A 27,051-nucleotide genomic window follows, 5' to 3' on the forward strand; every position below is an offset into this window, starting at 1 on the left:
GGGTGGGATCTGTATGGACAAGTATGGGAGCCATGGTGAAAGCTCTCTTTAGTTGGTCAAAGGTGAATTGAGCCTCAGGAGACCAGACAAATCATTCTCCCTTCTGGAAAAGCACCCTCATAGGGGCTACCAGGTGGGAAAAACCCTTGATAAAATGTTGGCAAAACTCAGGAACCATTATACCCATTGCACATCCCTCGGAGCTGCCCATTTGGACAAGGCAGATACCTTACATGAATCCATAGTCAGCCCTTCAGGCAAAATGGTGTACCCTAAGAACTTGATTGTGCTCTTGTCAGATTCAAACTTCTCTAATTAAGCATAAAGGTGGTTCTGGTGGAGCCCTTCCAAGACCCAGGTCACATATTGGTCATGAAGGACCTGGGTCTCAGAGAAGATATCATCAAGTTAGATCACAACGATCTGGTCCAACATGTCTCTAAAAATATCTTTGATTAAATGTTGGAACATCACTGGGGCAATGCACAATCCAAAGGGCATTACCAAGTACTCAAAGTGTGCGTACTGGGCGTGGAAGGCAGTCTTCCACTCATCCTATTCCTGAATACAGACAAGGTTATAAGCTCCATAGAGGTCCAGCTTGATAAAGATCTTAGCAGAGCGAACTGTCTCAAGAGCAGTAAAAGGGTATTGATTCCAATGGTTACCTTATTCAAGACTCGATAGTCCACGCAGTAGAGGCTCCAGAATTGACTAGTGCTTCTTGACGGGCCAGCATGGCAGGGTGCCATAGTCAAAGTGGAAGCTGGAGGGGTGTTGGCTGCTGGTTGGACACTGCAAAAGCCTTGGTGGACAGGTGTGGGCTCTGCATGGCCAAATGAGGGGAGGAAAACTGGCCCAGCTTAGATCCCTCTGTCAGAGCTGGGGCATTTCCTGATTGAGGTGTGGGTCAGGCCTTACATGGACAGAATGAAGCAAAATGCTCAGGTTGTCCAACAAACAGACAGAGGTCTTCTGTCCGGCATTGAGCCTACTCCCCTTTGGAGAGGTGGGTCTGGGCCATATCAACATGCAAGGGTTTGGACTGCAGTGTGGGCATGTGAGATTGACTGGTCAGGGCCATCAAAATTGGCATGGCTCAGAGTATCATCTACCTTTCTTGGTGGCATTTGGGTTAGGTGGTTTTTAGCTTTAATGCACGGATCAATAAAAGCAACTAGGCCAGCCATAGGCTTTATCCTGCTGCCATGAGGGAGCAAAGAGGGAACTAGCAGCTCCTTTCCAACTGAAATAGCTGTGGAAAAAATCTCCCTGCAGTGTGGCTGCATCTCATACTGTCGACTGCTGCAGGAAGCCTCCATTTGGCAGTAATGCCAATTAAATTCCAAAACTGTACATCTGGTTTGGAGAACGTGTGGTCTGCATTTAATTATTGTGCAGATAAAAGAAGCCACTTCACAAACACAGACTCATTGTCAGAAGTATTTCTTGGGAAAAGTCTCAAAATAGTTTCCTTTGTCCATAGTTTGTTGGACTCTCTGGCTCTTTGTGGCTGTGCTGGCGCATTGCAGGATGGGGTTAGCTCTGGAAAGCATTGCCTGCTGCTTCCCCAGTGCAGAGCTTGAGGAGGGAATGGCAGCACCCCAGCTAGCAGCAGTGGAATGGCAGAATCTCTTCACAGTGAGTGGGGCCAGTTCAGGTTGTGGCTAATTCTAAACTTTGACAGGTTTGCCCCATGTTCTGTGCAAAATCCTAGATCAGTGGTCCCCAAACTTTTTATCTTGTGCCCCTCCTTACCTCTGTCCACCTCCCACTGCCCTGCCATCCAGGAGCCGGGGACTCAAACAGGAGTAAGGGGACCCAGCCTGGGGGCGGGAGCAGCTGAGGCCGGTAGCCAGGGCCCCAGGCACAGGGCCGGCAGATGTAGCCAAGAGTGGAGCCCTGGGTACAGGGCCAAGAGCAGAGCCCCAACGTGGGGCTGGCAGCCGGGAGCAGATTCTCAAGTATGGGGTCAGCAGCCGGGGTGCAGCACCAGCAGCCAATCCCTGGGACCAAGGACAGGACGGGGCCAGGAGCGGAGCTGAGTGGCACTCTCTCCCCGCCCTCTGTGGGGGCTGGCCCAGGTCCCAACCCGCCCCCCCCCAAAATTCCTCCTTGACCCCAAGAGGGGCATGCTCCACAGATTTGGGACCTCTGTCCTAGATGAATATGGAGTGTCATTGTGTAGCACCCTCTAGTGACAGCATGGTGGCATGACAACATATCACAGGGCAATCAACTGTGGGAGGGCTAGAGGGAACTCTAGTGAGCACACAGCCTGTCTTCTGTGCTTCCCTTTCTAGATGTCTCCTTGACTCTTCGGCCTATTCACATCACAGCATTATTACGGTTATTTCTTTATACTCCCTAGGCACCTGGAAGTCCCAGCCATGGAACAGGACTCCACTGTGCTAGGTGCAGTACAAATGCAGAACTAACTGTACTACCTATAGCCATGCTAGAAAACACTAGTCAAGACCTGTTTGGCTTAAACTCAGTTGCGGGAGCCACACAACAAGGCTGCATCAGGCAGAAAAAACAGCTACTAACCTTCCCATAACTGTTGTTCTTCAAGGTGTGTTGCACATTCCACTGTAGGTCTGTGCATGCCTTGAGCACAGCCATCAGAAATTTTTCCTAGGTGGTACCCACGGGGTCAGCTCTGGCACCTTCTGGGGCCGTGCACTTATATCCCCAGTATAAAGGGCCCAACTGACCCCACACCCACTTAGTTCCTTCTTTCCGGCCAACTCCAAAAGAGGGGTAGGAGAGTGGGTCGTGGAACAGACATGTGCAACAGATCTTGAAGAACAACAGTTATGGAAAGGTTAGTAACTATTTTTTCTTTGAGTGATTGCACATGTCCATTCCACAGTAGGTGACTCCCAAGCAGTAGCATAGGAGGTGGGATCAAAGTTCATGGGCATGCTGACTGTAAAACAGCTTGTAAAACTGGCATCATCCCTAGCTTGTTGAGTAATGGCGTAATGAATAGAAAACTTATGAACCAATGACCAAATTGCGGTTCTGCAAATGTCCTGGATAGGGGCCTGGGTCAGGAATGCTGATGATGATGCTTGTGCCTTTGTGGAGTGGGCAGTCAGGATAGCTGACCGTCCACCTGCTCGTAACATATGTGAATGCACAATGAGATCCAAGATGAAATTCTCTCAGCAGAGACGGGAAGGCTTTTCATCCTGTCAGCTACCACTACAAAGAGTTGGGTGGATCTACGGAACAGCTTGGTCCTCTCTATGTAGAACACTGGGGCACATCTAATGTCCAGAATGTGAAGATGTTGCTCCTCCCTATTCGTGTGTGGCTTTGGGTAGAAAACTGGCAGGAAGATTGCCTGATTACTATGAAATGGAGAAAACACCTTTGGAAGGAAGGCAGGATGAGGATGCAGCTGCACCTTACCCTTAAAGAAGACCGTGCATGGGGGTTCCAACATGAGGGCTTGGATCTCCGAGACCCCTTCTGGCCGAAGTAATGGCCACCAAGAAGGCCACCTTCCATGAAAGGTATGACAATGGGCACATTGCCAGCAGCTAAAATGTGGGACCCATACATTTTGATAAGACCATGGAGGGACAGGTTCTCGTATTTGGGGGTATAGTCTTTCTAGGCCCTTGAGGAAGCAGATGGGCATCTCGTGAAAAAATGGACCGATTATCCACCGGGGGATGGAATGCTGAAATCGCTGCAGGGTCGACCTTAATTGATGAAATCACTAAACCCTGCTGTTTCAGGGGTAACAAATACTCAAGAACGCCCTGCAGAGATGACTGCGTGGGTGAGACTCTGCACTGGGATCCATTTCATTTGGGGAGGTATGTAGTCCTGGTAGAGGGATTCCTGCTACCTAATAGGACTTGGCGAACCTGCTCTGAGCAGGCCAGCTCTGCATTATTTAGCCATGGAGCTCCCAGGCCCTCGGGTGGAGGGTGCCGAGATTTGGATGGAGCAGTCAGCTGTGGTCCTGGAAGATCAGGTCTTAAAGTAGAGGTAGCAAAATCAGTCACTATAGAAAAGCCTAGCAGTGTGGCAAGCCAGTGCGATAGGGCCAAGCTGATGCTATGAGAATGACCCTCGCCTGATCCTGCTTGATTTTCAGCAGAACCTTGTGCATGAGCGGGATGGGGGGAGAGCGTAGAGCAGGTTCACTGTCCATAGGAGCAAGAAGGCATCCGTGAGCGTACCCGGGCTGTGGCTACGCAGTGGTGATACTTTCTGTTGTGTCTGATTGCGAACAGGTCTATCCGGAGAGCCCCCCCGCTTCTAGAAAAATCCCTCGTGATTTCCGGATGAAGGGACCACTTGAAAGACCTGCTGAGGCAATCTGCCAGCTCATTTTGTGCTCCTGGAACATGAGAAGCCTCGAGGTGGATTGAGTGGGCTAAGCAGAGCTCCCAAAAGATCATTGCTTCCTGACATAGTGGGAAGAGCGAGCCCCTCCCTGACCCAAAAGTCTCAGACAAAAACAGGCTGTTGTAATGGGGTGGTCCTTGAGGTGTACTCTCAGCGACGTCATTGTCTGAAGCCAGCCTTCTGGGAGGAAGGCTCTGGCCTGGGTGGAGTCAAGCACTGCACTGATAATCTCTATTCTGTGCACTAGAGTGAGAATAGACTTCTGTGCACTTATTAGCAGGCCCAGGGCCTGGAAAGTCAACTGAATGAGATGGATGCTGGTCTCTAGTTGAGCCCTGAACCTGTCTTTGACTAGCCAGTCATCCAGATATGGGTAGACTTGCACCCTCCATCTCAGGAAGGCCACCACTACACCATGCAGTTTGTGAACCCCCCGGGGGCCCCAACAGGCTGAAGGGGAGTACCGTGAATTAGTAATGCACCGGGTTCACAATGAACCTGAGGAACCTTATGGGGCCTTAGAATATTGAATGTGAAAGTAGGTATCTCTTATATTGAGGGTGGTGTACCAGTCCCCAGGATCCAGGGAAGGGATAATGGAAGCCAGGGAGACCACAGAAATTCAGTTTCTTGAGGTAGCCGTTGAGCAGGCACAGGTCTAGAATAGGTCTGAGACTACCCTTGGCTTTTGGAATTAGGAAATAGCAGGAATAAAACCCCTCCCCTATTAAATTCTGTAGAACCTCTTCCATGGCTTCCCACCCAGAGGAGAGCTTGCACCTCCTGGACTAGAAGTTGCTTGTGAGAGATGGGGAGGAGGGAGAGTGGGGGTGGGTAAAAATAAATTGGAGTGTATAACCTGCTTCCACTATGCTCAGCATCTAATGGTCAGTGGTGATATGGGATCACACCATGATGAAGTGGGACAGGTGGTCCAAAAATAAAGGGTAAACAGGATCTGGCAACACAGGAACTGGTATAACATCCACGAGCATCCCATCAAAAGGTCTGCTCAGAGCCCCCTGGATGTCTGGGCAGGACAGATGTTGCCGCTGAGGTAGACAGGGGTGGTTGTCGGTGTCTAAAACCCCTGCTCCCCTTCCTTTGCAGCTTGTGACGGGACGGTGGGGTGGAAAAACAGGTGGGCTCCTGAGGCCTGCAATACTTCCTCAAAGTCATTGGGGTATACAATCCCAGGGACTTGAGGGTCACTCTGGAGTCCTTCAGCCCATGGAGCTTCACATCCGTGTGCTCCAAGAGCAAAACCCCTTTGAAGGGGAGGTCCTGAAGGGTTTGCTGGACCTCAAGTGGGAGACCGGAGGACGGTAGCTGTAAGCTCCTATGCATGGCCGTCGCAGAGGCCATAGACCTGGCTGCTGAATCTGCTGGATCCAGGGCAGCTTGCAGGAGCCCTACTATTGACTTCCCCTCCTCCACCAGTGAGGAGAAGTCCTGCCTTGTCTCTTGGGAAAGAAAATCTTTGAACTTCATATTGAAGTCCCACATATTGAAGTCATATCTCCCCAGCAGCAGTCCCATGGTAGAGTAAACTTCTTTGCTGAAAAGGTCCAGTTTCTTGGACTCTTTTGCTTTAGGAATCACCCTTTGCAGGCCCTGCCTCTCCCTTTTATTGGCCACGGACACCACCAGACACCCAAGGGGGGAGAATGTATAGGAACTCGTAACCTTGGGCAGGCACAAAGTACTTCCTCTTGGCCCTTTTTGAGATGGGGGTAAGGAAGTCAGGGGTTTGCCAGAGGGCTTTCACTGGGTCCATAATGGCCTCAGTGAGAGGTAGGGCTACTTTTCACAGGCTGCTGCAGTCACGATGCCAACTAGGCTATGGGAGGAGTCCTTCACTACCTCCGCCTGTAAGCCTGAGTTGGAGGCCACTCTCTTCAGCAGCTCCCGGTGGGCCTTGTGGTCGTCTTGAGGAGATGACATGCCTGCCCCTGACACAGTGTCATCTGAGGAGGAGAAGGCCTGCACTGGCAGAGGGCTCCGCTCCTTCTCCCCTTCTGCACCAACAGGATCCTACAGATCTGGATCCTGAAGCTCAGCATTGGCCTCGGTACCAGAGTCTGGATCAGGGGTTGCCTGATAGGATGGAGGAACCCTTCTATCGGAGGCCATTGAACATCTTGAATGGGGCCCTGACATCAGGGGAAACCCCCATGAGTTCCAAAATGGCCACTGGCATAGGCCAGTGACCACTAGGCCGAGCGCTCAATAGCACTCCTGTGCTAGGGTCCACAACAGCTAATGCCTCAGCTCTTAGAGTGCTGTCAATAAGTGGGAATCTTAGCTTCCATTTTAAAAATATATGTTTCTAGTCCTCTGGTTTGAGGTCTTCCTGGGGAGATGCACCCAATGAGTAGTGATGGGAAACTGCACCTCTACTGCTGGACCCGTTACTTATGGAGTCCCACAAGGATCAATTCTCATTCTGTTCCTTTTCAACATCAGTATGCAACCGCAAGGTGAAACTGGTCAGACAACATGGACTCAAGTGCCAGCAACATGCAGATGACAGACAGCTCTACCTCTCCTTCACCACACACAACTACACCACTATCACCAAGATGGCCCAATGCTTGGCTGAGATCCCCTTTTGGAAGAAGAACAGCAGGTTGAAGCTGAATCCGAATGAGACAGGTGATGCTGGTGGGCTGAGGGAAGCATTTTGAAGAGCTTGCAGCTACAGTGCAGTCTCTGTTATTTGAAGATACACAGCCACAATTGGTCAATTCAGTCCATACTCTCTGATGCTGAGCTCTCACATAGCTGCACCCACAAGTAAAGCTTTCTATCATCTCCACTTGGCTACGAAACTCCATCCCATCCTGGCGGACGAAGACCTGGTCTCAGTTATTCATGTCTTCGTCGCCTCTCGGCTGGACTACAGCAACGGGCTATACAAGGGCATGAAGCCTTTAGCACTTGAGAAACTCCAGGTAGTTCAGGTCACTGCAACTCCTTAGCAACACCGGCTCCTGGGAGCACATCAAACCTGTCATTCCCTTCCTACACTGGCTCCCCAGAGAATTTCAGATCAAGTTCAGGATCCCAGTCCTTATTTTCAAAGGGACCAGGGTTTCTAAAAGATCATGTAAAGCTCTGGGACAAAGACCATGGTCGACAACTCTACTCCTCTGATATACTCTCAACAATATGAGTAAAGCTTGTCTGTGTGGGGGCCAGGACCTTCTCTGGGATCAAGTCAAGGCTCTGGAATGAACTCCCTGAGTGTGATGGGGTGGATTAGGTCCTGAGGCCCCCAGCTGGAGGCCTTGTGGCCCTGCCACACCTTGCCCCAGGAAAGGGCAGTAGAGAGGTCATCCAAGCTGCCTAAAGTGGCTGTGTGGGAAGCAGCCAGTCAGGGCCCAGCATGCTAGTATAAGAAGAGCTGCAAGGCAAGAGTGAGTTCAGTACCTTTCTAGACCTGGAGGAGAGTGGAGGGTGTGCCCAGCTGGCTGAAAGAGCTACAGGACCTCGGACATAGCAGTGCTGGCAGAGGCTGAGGGGAATGTGAAAGAGCTCCGGGCTGGCTGCTGGGACTCCACCAGGACAAGGCCCTCAGGTAAGGCCCTGAAGGGTTTGCTGGACCTCAAGTGAGATACCGGAGGACTGTAGCCACGAGCTCCTATGCACGACCTTCATGGAGGCCCTCAGGTAAGGGTGAAGAAATGTGCTGGAGCAATGGGCAAGTGGCCCAGGGAATTGTAGCAGCAATGTAGTTTATTTAAAGGGACATGGCTGCTATCTATAGGGTCCCTGGGCTGGGTCCCAGAGCAGAGTGTGGGCTCAGGTCCTTGCCCTGCATCCCCCAGCCACTGGGAAAGTGGTCTGGACGTTGAGATACCCCAGAAGGGGAACTGAACTGTAGTGGCCCAGTTGGAGAGCTGCAGCCAGAAAGGCCTGAGAGGGCAAAGACATTGCCTGCAGAGGAACAGCTTGAGAGAGATGTTACAGAGGGCACTGAGAGAGGCCCCTGTTGGACTTGTTGCTTTGCTTTTACCTCCGGCTGAGTCACCGAAGACCCACCACAAACAGAGAGAGAGCACATGCACATGCACTTGGCCAGGGGGCACTCACCCATTACACTCAGGACCATCACAAACCTCACCACTTTCTGCTCCATGTGCAAAGTGCATTTCTTTGGCTTTGCCTTCTTTAGCAACTACACAGAGCAACAGTATACTTATAATAATAACAATTAATAAAAGGAGACAACCTACCAAAGCAAGACACTCCACTGGAACTGCTTCTCCCTCTGTGGAAAGGATGAGAAAACAAACTATGGAACAGATCTATTAGTTACGTTGCTTAATGTATTACTGGAAGATACTCAGATGCTATGGTGATGGACATGGTACAAAACCTATATAGAACATAACAGCCCTCATGGCTGCAGAGGTAAGTGTCAAGCTTTCTGGAGTGGCTGGAGAGTGAGTACCAACCTGTTAAGAAGCAGAGCACAGACCCCAAATTGGCTGTGAGTTCTGTACTTAGATTTCACCAACCTAATATGAACTGTGAACTCCTCGAGCATTATAACAGCCTTAACATGGAGTCACAGACAGTCCCATTGGGTACTCTGATCTGGCTACCCAGGTAAGCTTGCCTTTGTGATAGCTGGTCCCTTATACCAAAAATCACAACAATATTCAGGTTTCAGAGTAACAACCGTGTTAGTCTGTATCCATAAAAAGAAAAGGAGGACTTGTGGCACCTTAGAGACTAACAAATTTATTAGAGCATAAGCTTTCATGAGCTACAGCTCACTTCATCGGATGCATATAGTGGGGAGATTTTATATACTCAGAGAACATGAAATAATGGATGTTACCATACAGACTGTAACAAGAGTGCTCAGGAAAGGTGAGCTATTACCAGCAGGAGAGCGGCGGGGGGGGGAATCTTTTGTAGTGATAATCAAGGTGGCCATTTCCAGCACTTTACAAGAACAGTAGGAGGGGAAATAAACAAGGGGAAATAGTTTTACTTTGTGTAATGACACATCCACTCCCAGTCTTTATTCAAGCCTAAGTTAATTGTATCCAGTTTGCAAATTAATTCCAATTCAGCAGTCTCTTGTTAAAGTCTGTTTTTGGAGTTTTTTTGTTGAAGAATTGCCACTTTTAGGTCTGTAATCGAGTGACCAAAGAGATTGAAGTGTTCTCGGCTGGTTTTTGAATGTTATAATTCTTGACATCTGATTTGTGTCCATTTATTCTTTTACGTAGAGACTGTCCGGTTTGGCCAATGTACATGGCAGAGGGGCATTGCTGGCACATGATGGCATATATCACATTGGTAGATGCGCAGGTGAACGAGTCTCTGATAGTGTGGCTGATGTGATTAGGCCCTATGATGGTGTCCCCTGAATAGATATGTGGACAGAGTTGGCAAGGGGCTTTGTTGCAAGGATCTCTAAGGTGTCACAAGTACTCCTTTTCTTCCTGGGTAGTGTTTTTGTTATGTGGTGTGTGGCTGCTGGTGAGTATTTGCTTCAGGTTGGGGGGCTGTCTGTAAGCAAGGACTGGCCTATCTCCCAAGATCTGTGAGAGTTATGGGTCGTCCTTCAGGATAGGTTGTAGATCCTTGATGATGCGATGGAGAGGTTTTAGTTGGGGGCTGAAGGTAATGGCTAGTGGCGTTCTGTTATTTTCTTTGTTGGGCCTGTCCTGTAGTAGGTGACTTCTGGGTACTCTTCTGGCTCTGTCAGTCTGTTTCTTCACTTCAGCAGGTGGAAGTGGATTGTAGTTGTAAGAATGCTTGATAGAGATCTTGTAGGTGTTTGACTCTGTCTGTGGTGTTGGAGCAAATGCGGTTGTATCATAGAGCTTGGCTGTAGACAACAGATCGTGTGGTCTGGATGAAAGTTGGAGGCATTTAGGTAAGTATAGCGGTCAGTAGGTTTCCGGTATAGGGTGGTGTTTATGTGACCATCGCTTATTAGCACCGCAGTGCCCAGAAAGTGGATCTCTTGTGTGGACTGGTCCAGGCTGAGGTTGATGGTTACTCCCAGTCCCAAAGGACTGGTTGATTACCCCAGGTCAATTGCACTTTAGATCTCACACCAAAAGACAACGATTGTAGCCAATCCTATAATAAATTATCTAAAGAGTTATCAGCTGAGAAAAAGAAATGAGTGATGTGCAACGTTAAAGCAGATAAACATACACCCACACCCACAGGTGAGTTCCAGTCTTAGCTTCCAAAAGTTGATAGGAGCTGATGTAATATGCAAGCTTTATATGTCTTTTAGGGCTAACCCAGACTAAGCAGCTGGGGATCCCTTGCTTATGCTTAGAAATCTTGTTCTTCCAAAGTCATAGAGACAGTTTCTTCTTGTCAGGGATTCCCCCACCCCCACCCCCGAGAGCTGAAGCTGATGGGGCGAGTTTGTGCTCTCGTTTCCTCTTCATGGGTAATGGAGAGGAGGAATGCAGTTAACAAAGTCTTTGTTCTTTGATGTTTCACAATGGCTCATTTGCTTTCTGGGCCTTCTTGATGGGCAGGACCTAACACCTTGTGTAGGAAACCAGCATTGTACATTGATTAATGCTTCTTTCCTGTTTGATGACTTACACAATTACAGAGGATGACAATGAGAACATGTAATGTCATGTTATAACAAAGGCTATAGATGTTGTAAGTGAGATAAATACACATAAAGCCTAAACACCAAGCACATGTGTATAACTCTAATACACAGGTGAGCCTGAGTGGTTCCAGCTGTGTATTTGTCATTGTTCAATTGAAGCCTAGGAGTCTTGGTGTGAGCTAGCACCTGCTTCACAGTAAGATTGAAAACATGATTCCTAAAGACTCGGAAACCAGAAACAAAGAAACAGAGCCACCGTTTATTATTTTTAAAAATCTCATTATTTGGGGGGCCCGACTCGTAATTTTTGAACACTTGTGGTCAGTGATGGTGATGGCTGCAGCAAGCTGTTCTCCTGGAATTGCCAAGTACCTTATGGTTCCTAACATGCTTTGTACATCATGCTGGCCCTGCCCGGCACTGATTCATAAACTACAGAGTCAGGGACCATTGTGATCACCTAGTCTGACCTCCCCATAACACATGGTGTGGGAGATTTTTCACACCTGAGCCATTCTTTTTAGGTGGCAAATCTGAGGAACTGTCCCAGATTGAGGGGTCAATGGAGGAGGTTTTGGAACAAATCAATAAATGAATAAGTCACCAGGACCAGATAGTATTCACCCAGGAATTGAGATATGAAATTGCAAAACTAACAACTGTGGTATGTACCCTATTGCTTAAATCAGCTTCTGTACCAGATGACTGGAAGATAGATAATGTAACACCAGTTTTTAAAAAAGACTCCAGAGACAATCCTGGCAGTTATAGGCCAGTAAACCTAACTTCAGTACCAGGCAAATTGATTGAAACTATAGTAAAGAACAGAATTATGCTATGTAGAGGAGGAGTCAGCATGACTTTTATTATGCCTCAACCTTTGTTAACCTGAGTAGAGATTCCACAGACACTTCATCCAGAACACACTGGTTTAGATAAAGCACTGAAACGAGTTTATTTACTGGAGAAAGATGGATTATAAATAATAAAACCATAAATGTCAGAACTGGTTACAAAAGAAATTGAAGATAAACATGCAAGCTATTGCAAAAGTCTCTCTGGTGACTTCAGAAAGATTGGAAGGGCTTCAGTCCATAGTCAAAATACTCTATTTAGTTATAAATCCACAATCCAGAGAATTGGAGCAGGAATGAGGAAAAATGGAGATGTCTCGGGTGTCCTTTTTATCCTCTACTATGTTCATGGAAATTTACTGTCCCAAACGAAGCCCACAGCCCCTGCATATGGAAAGTTACTGACAAAGATGGAGTCCGAGGTCACATGCCCACATCCCACGCCCTTACATGTTTTGATGAATCACAGGAGTGACCACTGGCTCTTGTCTGTCTGAGGCATCTTCAGGAAGAGCTATCTAGAGAGTTGAGAGGTTTCAGACTGATAGCCGTGGTAGTCTGTATCAGCAAAAACGAGGAGTCCTTGTGGAACCTTAGAGACTAACAAATTTATTTGGGCATAAGCTTTCGTTGGCTAAAACCCAGTTCATCAGAGAGTTGATTCTTCTTAATGGCCCATCAAGCTTAAATAGTCCAGTCACAAAGGGCTGGCAAGACTGGATGTAAATTACCTTGTGGGTGTCACCCCAAGAGTAAACACATTTGAGATACAAATACATAGCCAATACTCATAACTTCAGATATAGTTATGATACCTGGATTTAACCAGGATAATCATACTTGACAGAGTGTAACTTTTCCATTGACACCTTACATGATATACTTGTATCATAATTTAGTGCAATTGTACAACAGGGATAGCAACAATGATTTACATGGTCATTTTCAATCATACAGCATCCGACACAAGATTCATGGTAAAACTGTGAGTTTGCAACACAAACTCAGTTTGGAAGCAAGTTCATTCGGAAGCTCAGTTTCCCTCAGTTTGGAAGCAAGTTCATTATCTGCAGTGTTTTTACTGTTGTATTTGTTAGATTTGCTGTTCACTCAGCTTGGACACCAAAACTAGACTGGTTGGCTTTACTTTGTGGGTCTCCTGCAGGAGTCCCATATTGTTGTGTTTGGATTGCAAACACCTTAGGGCAGGGGTCAGCAACCTTTCAGAAGTGGTGTGCTGAGTCTTCATTTATTCACTTTAATTTAAGGTTTCGCATGCCAGTAATACATTTTAACGTTTCTTAGAAGGTCTCTCTCTATAAGTCTATATATTATATAACTAAACTATTGTCGTTTGTAAAGTAAACAAGGTTTTCAAAATGTTTAAGAAGTTTCATTTAAAATTAAATTAAAATGCTGATCTTATGCCGCCGGCCTGCTGCCAGCCTGGGGTTCCGTTCACCTAGGCCAACAGCGGGCTGAGCGGGGCCAGCGGCCAGGACCCCAGACCAGCAGTGGGCTGAGTGGCTCAGCCGCTGCCACTCAGCCCACTGCCGGTCTGGGATTCCGTCCGCTGGCCCCTGCCAGCCAGGGTCCCAGCTGCCGGTTGGGATCCTGGCCCTGCCCACATAGAGTAGGTACATACCTTCTCCCTGGTTCTAGCCCATTCTCTTCCTCTCTCTCTGCACTGAGCTGAGGTGGGAGTGCACTGAGCACAGGGCTGGGGGTGAAGGAGCAGGCTGGGGCTTGGGATGCAGGGTCTGACCAGGAGCTAGAATGAGGGAGGGGGCTCAGGGTTGGCACAGGAGGTTGGGTGTGGAGTGCTTACCTGGGCAGCTCCCATTTGGTGCAAGGGGTGCAGGTGGGAATGTGGGGGGGGGTGCAGGAGCTCCCATTTGGTGCTCAGGGTGGGGGTGGGAATGTGGGGGGTGCAAAAGTCAGGGCATGAGGTGGGGGGGCTGAGTATATGTGGGGGGTGCAGGAGTCAGGGCAGGGGGCTGGGGGCATGTGAGGAGGGTGCAGGAGTCGGGATGTGGGGGGGCTGGGTATGTGTGGGGGGTGCTGGAATCAGGGCAGGGTGTGTATGAGGGGGGTGCAGGAGTCAGGGCAGAGGGCTGGGAGGGTGTGTGAGGGGTGCAGGGGTCAGGACAGAGAGCTGGGGGCATGTGAGGAGGGTGCAGGAGTCAGGGCATGGGGTGGGGGTGCTGGAGTCAGGGCTGGGTGGGTGTGGGGGGTGCAGGGGTCAGGGCAGAGGGCTGGGAGTGTGGGGGAGGTGCAGGGGTCAGGGCAGAGGGCTGGGAGGGTGTGTGGGGGGTGCAGAGATCAAGGCAGAGGGCTGGGGGTGTGGGCTGGGGTCATTGGGGTGCTCCCAGCCCCCTGCCTGAGCGGCTCATGGAAGGGGGCTGGAGGGGATATGCCCTGATTCCACCCCCCTTCCCCAAGGCCCCATCCCCACCTCTTCTCCGCCTCCTCCCCGGAGCAGCGAGCGAGCTGTGGCACCGCTTCTCCCCCTCCCTTGCTTCTCCCCCTCCTTTGCAAGGGCCATCAGCTGATCCGAGGCAGGGAGGGAGAGGAGGAGGGGCAGGAACCCAGCATGCTGGGGGAAGAGGCAGGGGAGGGGGAACTTGCCTGCCCTGCAGCAGCAGCTGGCAGGACCAAGCTTCTTCACCCTGCCCCCACGGCGTGGGGGGTGGCCGGAGAAGGGCGGGCAGGATTTTTAATGGTACGCTGCTGCCTTCCGGGGTCCCGGCCTGGGTTCACCAGGGGGCTGAGTGGGGCTGCGGCTGGGACCCGGCAGGCAGCAGCGTGCCATTAAAAATCGGCTCGCGTGCTGTCTTTGGCACGCGTGCCATAGGTTGCCGACCCCTGCTTTAGGGGAACCCTTGCCTGCTCACCCACCTGCCCAGAATACCCTTTTCCCTCTAAAATCCATATTTTAGAACATTTTCTTTAGTGTGACAGATTTGAGATCTTGGAAGCATGGACTGGTATATTGAGATGTGCACCAGGCTTATTCATAAATATGTATATCTCTAAGAGTTCTCTGTGTCTTTGGGAACTAGGAATTGTATTCTACCTCCATGGGGACAGGTTACAGAGCTTCATGGAGGAACTAAAATCAGTGTGGGAAGGGGTTATTAGTGCAAATGCCCGGACAGATGAACAACTCCAGAGAAGTCCCACCCCAGGAGGAATTGCGTAGACTGGATCAGATCCAGCAGACAAAGAAGAGGCCCTCATTTGGTTCCTCAAATTGACAGGTGATTGCAACCCTGGTGGAAGGGTTGAAAGGCCTGGAACTTGCCAGGGTCTCCATGTGGAAGATTGGTGACACCTGGGAAGCTGGCATTCATATAGACTGTGTATTGTGCTATGACAGGGATCCTCTGCAATGGTTTTGTCCTAAATAAAAGTGTCTGTGAAAGCAGGTTGCTCATTGGTAACCCTGTTATAGTCCCAGGGAGAGGACACATCTGCTTGGATAGTCACTGTGAATTGCATGGGGACTGCAGCTTAAAACCCCAATGTGAAGGTCCTTACCCATAGAGAGATGACAGGTGGAGGCCTGAGACATAAAGTGGGGCCCATGAGTAGACCATAGATGGGGGCAGAGTGCAGCTAACCCCAGAACTGTGACATAGAGGATAAAAGGGATACACAAAATCAGACTGTAGGATGATGGTGATTTATTACTGCTATAGTGCCTAGAAAGGACTGGGGCCCCTTGAGGATGGGCACTGTACACACAAGTAAAACAAATACAGTCTTTTCCCCCTGGGAGCTTATAGCATGAGCCATGGCTTGGCCAAATGTCTCATTATGGGGTGCAGTCCAGACCAGTAAGGGGCTGTGTCACCACCTGCCCTGCAACTTTGGGTGCCTCACAATGCTTTGCAGCTCACAAACAGGCTAACAACATGCAGGTCACACCCTGAATGTCTGAACATAGCTGGAGCCCTGGGCCAACAAATCTGGCCCCAGCAGCCTGTCAGCCACACTCCAGTCACTCTGACTTCCACCAGCCTGGGTTACTACTAGCAGGTTGACCCCAACACACTCCAAGGCTGAATTTTCCCCAAAACATGTGCTCTGCACTGTCCAACCCTTTCCTGGACAGTTCAGATATTAAAGGTCTGTTGCCCTTGTAAGGGGTCAAGATTCAATGGCTTGCTACTCTAACTGGAGTGACAAAACAGTTCAGTTTAAACACAACACTGGATTATTTCCATTAAAAATAAAACAAGTTGGTTTTAAATAGGTACAGGTATAAGGTATTAAAAGTCAGAAATGGTTACAAGAGAAATAAAGATAAAAATGCTTCCTAGTAGCTAAAAGTTTAACAAGCTAGATTTGGTTCAAGGTAAAATCCTTACCCAGGATCCCAGCAACATGGCTGGCCAAATTCTCAAGCATAGGTGGTGCTAGTCCATTGGGGACCCTAAGCAGGAATATTCCCCCCTAATAATAATTAATAAGTAAAAAGAAAATGGGGGGGGGGGACTTGAGCTGCTTGGGGCCCTAGCAATTGCTTCATTTGCTTATGTCTTGCACCAGCTGTGTTCTCAGGTCGGGATCTCTTCCTTTGTCTTCTTAGGTGAAAGAGAGAGAGAGAACGTGTTGTTTTTGCTCCTCACTTTTATAGTCCAGTCACCCCTTGAAATGGATTTTCCTAAGGGTTACTCCTAGATAATGTTCATTCCAGTTGTGAGGACAGAGACATGGAGTCTAGTGGTGAAAGAGGTTCCATATTGTTGTTGTTTGCTAAAATGCTGATGGATCTGTTCTTGCCCTGATTCGTTGCCAAAGAATGGCCACTTAACCGGTGATTGCCAGTCAACTTTGATGACACCTGTCTAGAGATGTCAACTTGTCCTTCATCTTTGAGAAACTGGTTTACCCCCACCCCAGACTTGTCTGATAAATGCATTATAGTTATAATTTCAGTTTATGTTTATAGTGCTTAATATGTATTTTGTACACACATTACACAACAATATTGACGATCAGTGGGTCATTGGTTTTTAAATGATACTTCACAAGACATATTTTTTTACAAAGATTATTACAATAGCGTATACGGTGTGAATACAGGGGTGCTTTCGAGAAGCAGCTGTCCAGGATGGTGCAGCTGAGGCAGAGTCAGTGCAGTTATAAGAAATTCAATTACCTGCCATTGTCCCTTTGAATGGGATTTGTGAGTCCAGCCTGGATTGGAGCATAGAGGCTGGAGGCCTCCTGTGAGGTCAGGAATGGTGGATAATGAGAGGGGACGTGGTAGCAGAGAGAAACAAGTGGGAAGAGATTTCCTATAACCCCCAGCAAGCTGGTCTCTGAGGATACAGGTCCACGCACCATTAACAAGCATTGTAGAGGCCAGTAAATTACTGAGCCTCAGATACCCGGCAGGTCAGAATCGCACTCGGGAATAGATTTAATGCCCAAGGGCAGGACTGAGCTGCGGCAAGTGCAGATGCCGACACACGTCTCACTGTCCAGCCCCAGGCTGCTCATGGCCAAGATCGTAAGCCCATGCCTAGTTTGGCACCTTGCTGGCAGACTGCTCCCCCAGGGGACCCTGCACCAGGCTGAGATGGTGCTGTGCCCGCGTTCCCATTCTGCTCAGCTCTCTGGAGACCTAGGGTCTTCTCTGGACAAATTAACCCACCTTCACCATGCAGTTAGCTTTGGGGCTCCCAGCATTGGCTCTATGCCCAGGCTTGGCCTGTCTAAAACGTCTCCAGCAACACGCTTGTAATGAGGCTCCAGCATATATCTGTTGTGCTCCCTGTAAGTATCCCTGCAGGCTTGGCGCAGTGGCCCCCACTCATGCTCTGCCAGCTCTCTGACTGATGCACGGTATTTTCTTGCAGTGAGAACCAGGACCCAGCAGCAAGCAAGAAATCTCCAGGGCGCTTGTGTGGCCGGTTCAGTCGAATTAGCATGAAACTCCCCCGAATTCCTCTGCATCGCCAGAAACTGCCTAAAGTTGTCGGTAAGGTGGTAGGGCTCATTAACTGCTCTGGTGTGTATTTTCCAGCCCCTAACCCAGCTGTGGAAGGAGCAGAAGGCTCTAACCTAGACAACACACTATCCCACAAGGCTAGGAACAAGAAAATCAACAGCCAAGGGGCCCTCGGCAATCAACAACCAAGTATCAATCTCAACTCTATTGCCTGCTGCTCATCGTACACTCACCCTGTGCTGCACAGGAAACTTCACTGTCCTGCTGCAAGGACCTATTTATCCCCTGATGCCAGCTGCCATGGGGCCCAAGTGTGGAATGTGTGCCCTTCTAAAACTAGATTATGCTGTAGTTGCTATTGTGATGTCTGAATGCATGGTATGTATATATTGAAGGAGGTGTAATGTATGTTTGTTGTGTTGCAATGGATAAACTGATTGGGTTGAATGTGGTGCTGGATGTAAGGTATGCATGTGCAATGTTGTACGGTTGTGTTGTGCTGTGTATGGTTGTGTGTGTTACAGAGTATTCCCCTTCTGTACTCCATGCAAAGTTTCTGCACCTCTGTTTCAGTTTGTAGAAAAAAGTGCCGGGCTGTGTGTAGCAATGAGAGCAGTGAGTTTTGTAGTGGGGTTGCAGGGCTGTGTGTAGCAGTGGGATTTCAGGGCCACGTGTGGCAATGAGGGCAGTGAGTTTTGCAGTGGGGCTGGAGAGCTGTGTGTACAGGACTGTGAGGAGTGGGATTGCAGAGCTGTGTGTAGCAATGAGAGCAGTGAGTTTTGCAGTTGGATTTCAGGACCATGTGTGGCAGTGGGCTTTGCAGTGGGTAGTGCAGGGCCATGTGTAGCAGTGAGTTTTGCAGTGAGGTTGCAGGGCTGTGTGGAGCAGTGAATATTGCAGTGGGGTTGCAGGACGGTGTAGAGCAGTGAGTTTTGCTGTGGGATTGCAGGGACGAGTGTAGCAGTGAGCAGTGGGATTGCAGGGCCATGTGGCGCAGTGAGCTTTGCATTGGGTTGCAGGGCTATGTATAGCAATGTGGGGAATTTTCAACAAATCTTTAGTTTCTTCTTGGATGTTGCTCGCTGATGCCTTAGCTGTTCTCTGTCCTGGCTCATGTTTATGCTGGTGGGTTAAAATCTTCCTGCTGTCACAGTGTGGTGGTTCATTTATGAATCTCCTGCTGTTTCCATTGTGTGTCATGTGTGATGTGGTGGGAGACACAAAGAAGTGCAAATTGTACATTGGAATGTGCTGTTCTTTGACAATAGTGAGGTCAGTTTAGAATTCAAATTCTTCAAATACAGACTGGACGGTTAGAGAAACACCTTGTTCATGTTGAAGATGAAGATCCTGCTCAGCCACACAGAGGGTGGGGGTGGAAGAAGCTCTGCTCTGGGTGTCCATGCAGGGCTTACCCAACCAAAATCTGGAGCAGGAGCGATGGCAAGGATCTGCACAGCCATCATCCAGTGTGCAAGAATCATGAAATGGGCTTAAAAACCACAGAATTTTTTTAAATAAATGTTTATTTGCCTTCTGGTGTTTGAGCCTTGAAGGGTCACGTTTTTCTCCACAGCCCTGACAGCCCTCACGTTACACCTTGCTGATGGAACATGCGTATAATGAGTGATGCAAAGTGTATGTGCCCAGTCACTATCCTAGCTGCCAAGTTTTGGGCAGTTTCATGTGACAGTGCAAATTATTCAGTGAGCTTTGCACTGCTCCTTGTACCCATGTTCCAGTAGCAAGGTGTAATGTGAAAGCTGTCATGGCTGAGGAGAACATGTGGCATTAATCTTTGTTAATGCAAGGTGAGATTCTCCTGTAATCACCTGACTCCAGGAGCTAGGGCTTTTAGAAAAACACCGACTATTATGAGATTTGCAATAAAATTGTGATAGCTGGTATCATTGCTAAAGGCACTCAGAACCTCCAGTTACTCCAGTGCCCCCAGGAACTGCCATCATACATTGCAGGAACCCCAGCACCCACCCAACTGCCCACCAGATACCTCCAAGATTCCCCCATCTGCAAACCCATGCACTCACCTACCCCAGCCTCTCCCAGATGCCCCAGCACTAACCCATCTATCCCCCTGCGATCCTCTCCAGAACCCACTCACCTGCTCCAACCACAGCTGCCACAATCTGTACAACTCAAGGCCATGTCCCTGTCACTGCCTGGAAGTTTATGGTCACATGCAAATTATTTGGAAGTCTGCCAAAGAGCTCACTGAATAATTTGCACTAAGTGTCCCATGGAGCTGCCCGCAGTTTGGCTGCTAGGATAGCATCTGGGTGCAACAAACATCCCTGTGGTGGGAACGCCGTTCTGGACCTTTGCATTGCTTCTTGTATCCCTGTTCCACCCTGGAACCTCCTTTAAAGGGGCATATTTCTTGTCATCCTCCTGCTGTACAAAGGAGCTAGAGTGCAGCCGGGAATAGGCTGGCTGGGAGATGATGCCATGGCAGTCTTACCTGCAATGCATTTGGGTTGGTTTGTAATAACTGAGGGATTGCCCCTGTGCTGTGATTGGGGTATAACTTCCTCCCCTGGCCCTGCACTTCAGAAGATCTGAGCTGCCCCATTCCCATCCCATCCTCAGTTCCCCCAAAGCCCAGGGCACTCAGGTGCCAGCTCTCAATAAGAGCTGCTCCCCTCCAATGTGGGCGGTTGTGCCTATTGCTGTTCCCCTGAGACATTGCGTTCTCACGGTGTAGCTCGAGCTCTGGGGCTGTGGCTGAGAGCCAAGGGAACCAAAGCAGGACCGTTACCCCTGAAACAATAACAAATGCTGTATTTATGGGAGCGAGTAGAGCAGGCCTTTCTGGAAGAGAGGCGGCTCCGCTGGGGAAGGATGAATGGAGCTGTGTGCGCTTCCTGGAGCAGGCTGCAAATCAGATGTTTGTGTAAACAGGGAGACAGAGGGAGAACTCCCCTTGGGCCCTGGCTGTATGAAAGGCTGCTTCTTATGGCTGAGCGTCACTCGCCTATTCTGCAGGTATTGCCCCAGGCTGACTAGAATGGCTCCTCCCGACCTGTCAAGGGCAGAGTCCCCACTATCTCTTTGGATGGATCTCAGCGGCTAGTGGTCTTTAATTATCTGAGCTGCAATGCGCTGTTACAGGAAGCTTCCTGTGCCCTAGAGCATGGCTGGCTCCTCAGGGCCTGCAGAGCAAAAGGCCAAGGAGCCATGATCAGCTCTCTCACACGCCCTCCCGCTAAGGCGAGGGGAAGGCAGGCAGCCGTAGAGACTGTTTGTGTTGCCAGGGGGCTGTTAGTTCATTGGAATGAAATGCTTTGGTCACAGGCTGCTCTGTTTGCCTTGGCTTGCAGACCTTGCCATGTGATCTTCTTCTTATCCTGGCTTCGGAGTAGGCTGGAGGCCGATCCCCCCCAAAGCTCCTCAGCAGGATGAAGGGGAAGTGCCAGGAGTAGAAGTGCAGCCTGTTGGGAGGACAGGCAAACCCGCTCTCCCATTTGGGAATCTGGCTTCAGCCCCTCGAGGAACTGGGCAGAAGCACAAATTTAGTCTGAGGTTTGGGAGCTCCGGGAGAGGCTGGGCGCTAAACCAGCCCTGGCTCCCAACCCCCACTGGGATTTTGAACACAGCCCAAGCAATGCCGGTTCATAGGCCTGCAGGGTCCAGTTGTGCCTCTTGCCAGATCCAGCTTGGTGCTGTTCTTCATCCACATGAGTGGAGAAGGGCAGAGCCTGTGTCAGTCAGGGAAAGGCCAAGGGTCCGATCCGAGCTGTCTGTAGCCATTTGCACCTATGCACAGGAGTGCAAGGCACTCCCATTGTGGTGCAGTAGCATTTTACATCTACTCTGCATGGGAGTGAATGAGTCCACAGGGGCCAGCCAGAGAAAATATAGTGATTGTAGTAGGGCAGGAGCTAGTGAACAGGAGCAGCGAACAGGAGGTTTATGAGTTAGTTCTCCAGGTGAAGGAGGCAAGACGACGGGACCCTTGGAGTGAGTTTGTTGTCTGCGAGTTTGCTTGCCACGGGCCTGCTTGATTGAGGTTTATAGTGTGGTCTGTCTGGGGGGCTGTGTGCTGAGCCTAGTGCCCTGCTAGGCTCGGCTGAGAGCTTCCTGACAAAGCTCTAGCCTGCTTCCTTTGATCCCCTTTAAGATCCCGACAAAAGGGTGGGGCTCATTCAGGGAGAACAAGGATTTAAAAAGCCAGCTCCTAAGCGAGCAGAGGAGCTAGCAAATAGGAGCAGCAAACAGTGGAGTTTTGCAGGGGCGTTTAGAGAGGGAATGTAGGAGCCAGATTTGCCTAACAAACATTCTCTAAACTTAGGCCAATAAAGAAACACCCACAGAGAAGTAACAAACAACCAACCAAAAACCCTGCAGGAGAAAAGAGAATGCAGACAGAAGTCCAACAGCAGAGTGGGGGCTATGCAGGTTATTGCACTGAATGCAGCATGTAGGATTGCCTGCCTTGTGGGTCGGTGGCATAGGTGTGTATTCAGTGTAAGCAGCACCTGGCCCTCAGAGACACAGTACGGACTCTGGAGACCAGAGTGGCTAATCTGGAGCTGCTAAGGGAGACAGAGAGGTACATAGAGGAGACTTTCCAGGACACAGCACCCCCAGTCTGACAGCCTCTGTGCTGCAGAGCAGGACAAAAGTCTCAGGGAAAGAGAATAGTTGGGATCCTCCTTCCAGATGATGTCATGGTATCCTCTAGCACTGAGACTACCTCTCTGGGGGGGGGGTACCCCAATTATTAGGAAGAGACAGTAATAGTAATGCGGGATTTGATCATTAGAAATATAGATAGATGGGATTCTGTTGACCAGGAGAACCGCCTGCTGAATTGCCTACCGGGTGCAGATCTCTCAAGACATCTAGACAGACGTATGTGAGGTACTGGGGAGGAGCCGATGGTTGTAGTACATATATGTACCAATGACATAAGGAAAGGTAGGAGAGAGGTCCTGGAGGACAAATGTAGATTGCTAGGTAAGAGATTAAAGTCCAGGACCCCCATGGTAGCATTCTCTGAAATTCTTTTGGTTCCATGTGCAGGGCAAGTTAGTTCGGCAGAACTGCAGGGTCTCAATGCGTGGATGACATGGTGGTGTAGGGAGGAGGGCGTTAGGAACTGGGGACCTTTGGGGAAAGGAGGATGGGCCCCTCTGAAACCAAGTGGAATCAGATTGCTGGCATGTCAAATTAAAAAGGTCATAAAGGTTTTAAACGAAGGGCTGGGTGAAAGCCGAGAGTGTGGAGGAACACACTGTTCAGAGAGAGACATCCCTTAGGGGAGGATCTATTAACAGATTCTCTATATCCTAGTAAGGAGGAGAGGATGGAAGTTGATAAAGTACTGGTAGGGACTGAAAAGAAACAAGTCAAACAAAAAGAGTCCCATTGAATTATATCACAAGAAGGCAAACAACTAAATATTAACCAATTTTGTAAGAGCTTGTATGCAAATGCAAGAAGTCTAAATACTAACAAGGGTGAACTTGAGTGCCTGGTATAAATGAGGATATTGATATATAGGTATCACAGAAACTTGGTGGAATGATTATAATCAATGAGACATGGTAATACCAGCGTACAAAATATACAGGAATGACAGAGTAGATCCTGCTGGTGCGTGAATGGCACTGTGTGTGAAAGAAAGCACAGAGTCAAATATAGTAAAAATCTTAAATGAATCAAACAGTAGCTTAGAATTGCTGTGGACAGAAATTCCATGCTTGAATAATAAAAGTATAGCAGTAGGAATATACTACTGACCACCTGACCAGGATGCTGATGGTGACTGTGAAATGTTCAGGGACATTAGAGAGGCTACAAAACTAGAAAAAACAATAATAATGGGGGATTTCAACTATCTCCTTATTGACTGGGTACATGTCACCTCAGGACAAGATGCACAGATAAAATTTCTAGACACCATTCATGACTGTTTATTGAAACAGCTAGTCCTGGAACCCACAAGGAGAGAGGCAATTCTTGATTTAGTCCTAAATGAAACACAGGATCTGGTCCAAGAGGTGAATATATCTGAACCACTTAGTAATAGCAATCATAATGTAATTGCATTTAACATCCTTGGGGGGGGGGGCGGAAATACCAAATAAACCCATGAGAGTAGGATTTAACTTCAAAAAGGGGAAGTACACCAAAATGAGGAGGCTAGTTAAACAGAAATTAAAAGGAACAGTCACACGAGTGAAATGCCTGCAAGTTGCACGGAAACTTTTTAAAAATACCATAATAAAGGCTCAAACTAAATATATACCCCCAAATAAAAAAAACAGTAAGAGGACCAAAAAAATGCCACCATGGCTAAACAGAGTAAAATAGGCAGTTAGAGACAAAAAGACATCTTAAAAATTGGAAGTCAAATCCCACTGAGGAAAATAGAAAGAAGCATAAACTCTGGCAAGTCAAGTATAAATGTATAATTAGACAGGCCAAAAAAGAATGTGAAGAGCAACTAGCAAAAGACTCAAAAACTAATAGCATCAGAAGCAGGAGGTTTGCCAAGCAACCAGTGGGGCCACCAGATGATTGAGGTGCTAATGGGGCACTGAAGACAAGGCCATTGTGGAGAAGCTAAATTAATTCTTTGAATCCACCCTCACTGCAGAGGAGGTGAGGGAGATTCCAACATCTGAGTCATTCCTTTAGATGACCAGTCTGAGGAACTGTCCCAGATTGAGGTGTCATTAGAGGAGGTTTTGGAACAAATTGATAAATTAAACAGTAGCAAGTCACCAAGACCAGGTGGTATTCACTCAAGAATTCTAAAGAAACTCAAATATGAAATTGCAGAACCACTAACTGTGGCATGTAACCTATCACTTAAAATCAGCCTGGAGGATAGCTAATGTAATACCAATCTTTAAAATAGGCTTCAGAAGTGATCCTAGCAAGTACAAGCTGTCAGGGTTCCTTCCCCACTCTGAACTCTGAGGTACAGATGGGGGGACATGCATGAAAGACCCCCTAAGCTTATTCTTACTAGCTTAGGTTAAAAACTTCCCCAAGGTACAAGCTTTGCTTGTCCTTGAACCTATGCTGCCACCGCCAAGCGTTTTAAACAAAGAACGGGGAAAGAGACCACTTGGAGACGTCTTCCCCCCAAAATATTCCCCCAAACCCCACACACCCCCTTTCCTGGGGAGGCTTGAGAATAGTATCCTAACCAATTGGTTACAAAATCACCAAAGACCCAAACCCCTGGATCTTGGAACAATGAAAAAATCAGTCAGGTTCTTAAAAGAAGGATTTTATTAAAAAAAAAAGAAAGGTAAAAATCATCTCTGTAAAATCATGTTGGAAAATACTTTACAGGGTATTCAGATTCAAAACACAGAGGATCCCTCTCTGGGCAAAACCTTAAAGTTACAGAAAACAGGAATAAACCTCCCTCTTAACACAGGGAAAATTCACATAAAACAAAAGATAAACTAATCTGCCTTGCCTGGTTTACCTCTACTGGTTGCAATATTGGAGACTTGGATTAGGATGGGTTGGAGAAGATGGATTTCTCAGTCCCAAGAGAGAAGAACCACGTAAACAAAGAGCACAAACAAAAGCCTTTCCCCCAACAAGATTTGAAAGTATCTTGTCCCCTTATTGGTCTTTTGGGTCAGATGCCAGCCAGGTTAGCTGCGCTTCTTAACCCTTTACAGGTAACAGGAGGTTGCCTCTGGCCAGGAGGGATTTTATAGCACTGTACACAGAAAGGTGGTTACCCTTCCCTTTATGTTTATGACACAAGCCAATGAGTACTAACTAAAGTACCAGACAAATTGCTTGAAACTATAGTAAAGAACAGAATTATCAGACACATAGATGAACGCAATATGTTGGGGAAGAGTCAGCACAGCTTTTGTACAGGAAATCATGCCTCACCAATCTATTCAAATTCTTTGAGGCTGTCAACAAACATGTAGACAACAGCAATCTAGTGGATGTAGTGTACTTAGACTTTCTGAAAGTCTTTGACAAGGTCCCTCACCAAAGGCTCTTAATCAAAGTAAGCTCTCATGGGATAAGAGGTAAGGTTCTCTCATTGATCAGTGTATAAGCAATAGGGGGAAAAGGATAGGAATAAACAGTCCGTTTTCACAGAGGAGAGAGGAAAATAAAGGGATCCCTCAAGGAGCTATACTGGGACCAATGCTGTTCAACATATTTGTAAATGATCTGGAAAAGGGACAAAATTTGCAGATGATGCAAAATTACTCAAGATAATTAAGTGCAAAGCAGATTATAAAGAGTTTCAAAGAGATCTCACAAAATTGGGTGACTGGGCAAAAAAATGGCAGATGAAATTCAGTGTTGATAAATGCAAATACACGCAGAAACTTATACACAACTATATATACAAAGTGATGGGGTCTAAATTAACTGTTACCACTCAAGAAAGAGATTTTGGAGTCACTGTGGGTAGTTCTCTGAAAACATCCACTCAATGTGCTCAGTAATAAAAAAAGCTAACAGAATGTTAGAAGCCATTAGGAAAGGGAGTGATAATAACACAGAAGATATCATAATGCCACTATATAAATCAATGGTACGCCCACATCTTGAATACTGCATACAGTTCTGGTCACCCCATCTCAAAAAAGACGTATTAGAATTGGAAAAGTACAAAGAAGGTAAAAAAAAATGACGAGGGGGCTGGAACAGCTTCCATCTGAGGAGAGATTACAAAGACTTGGACTGGTTGGCTTAGAAGAGAGATGGCGAAGGGGGGGATATGATTTAGGTCTATAAAACCATGACTGGTGTGTGGAGAAAGGGAACAAGGCAGTGTTAGTTACCCCTTCACATAACACAAGAACCAGGGGTCACCCAATGACATTAATAGGCAGCAGGTTTAAAACAAACATGAGGAAGTATTTCTTCACAGAACATACAGTCAACCTGTGGAACTTCTTGTAAAGGGATGTTGTGAAAGCCAAAATTATAACTAAGGTTAAAAAAAAATTAGATAGGTTCATGGAGAATAGGGCCATTAACCAAGATGGTCAGGGAGGCAACCCCATGCTCTGGGTGTCCCTAAACCTCTGATTGCCAGAAGCTGGGTCTTCACTCGATAAATGCCCTGTTCTGGTCATTCCTCCAAAGTGTCTGGCATGGGCCACTGTTAGAAGATGGGATACTGGATTCTGTGGACTATTGGTCTGATCCAGTAGGGACATGCTTATCTTCGTATGCTAGAATAAGCCCCTCAACTGCTCTCCCCAGCATTGTATCTGCCCTTCTTT

At 48.0% G+C, this 27,051-nt stretch overlaps 1 protein-coding gene across 2 annotated transcripts in view; it reads left to right on the plus strand.

Moving 5' to 3' along the window:
- The window catches only part of SCARF2 (scavenger receptor class F member 2), a 94,494-nt gene that overhangs the window by 55,857 nt on the left and 11,586 nt on the right, over window positions 1-27,051 (plus strand). For both annotated transcript variants that reach the window (XM_038372683.2, XM_038372684.2), the window contains exon 9: window positions 17,706-17,827. In XM_038372683.2, coding sequence (XP_038228611.1) covers window positions 17,706-17,827 — 122 coding nt within the window. The remainder of the gene's footprint in view (window positions 1-17,705; window positions 17,828-27,051) is intronic.

The sequence above is a fragment of the Dermochelys coriacea genome, chromosome 15 (assembly GCF_009764565.3).
Source record: "Dermochelys coriacea isolate rDerCor1 chromosome 15, rDerCor1.pri.v4, whole genome shotgun sequence".
NCBI classification, from domain to species: Eukaryota; Metazoa; Chordata; order Testudines; family Dermochelyidae; genus Dermochelys; species Dermochelys coriacea.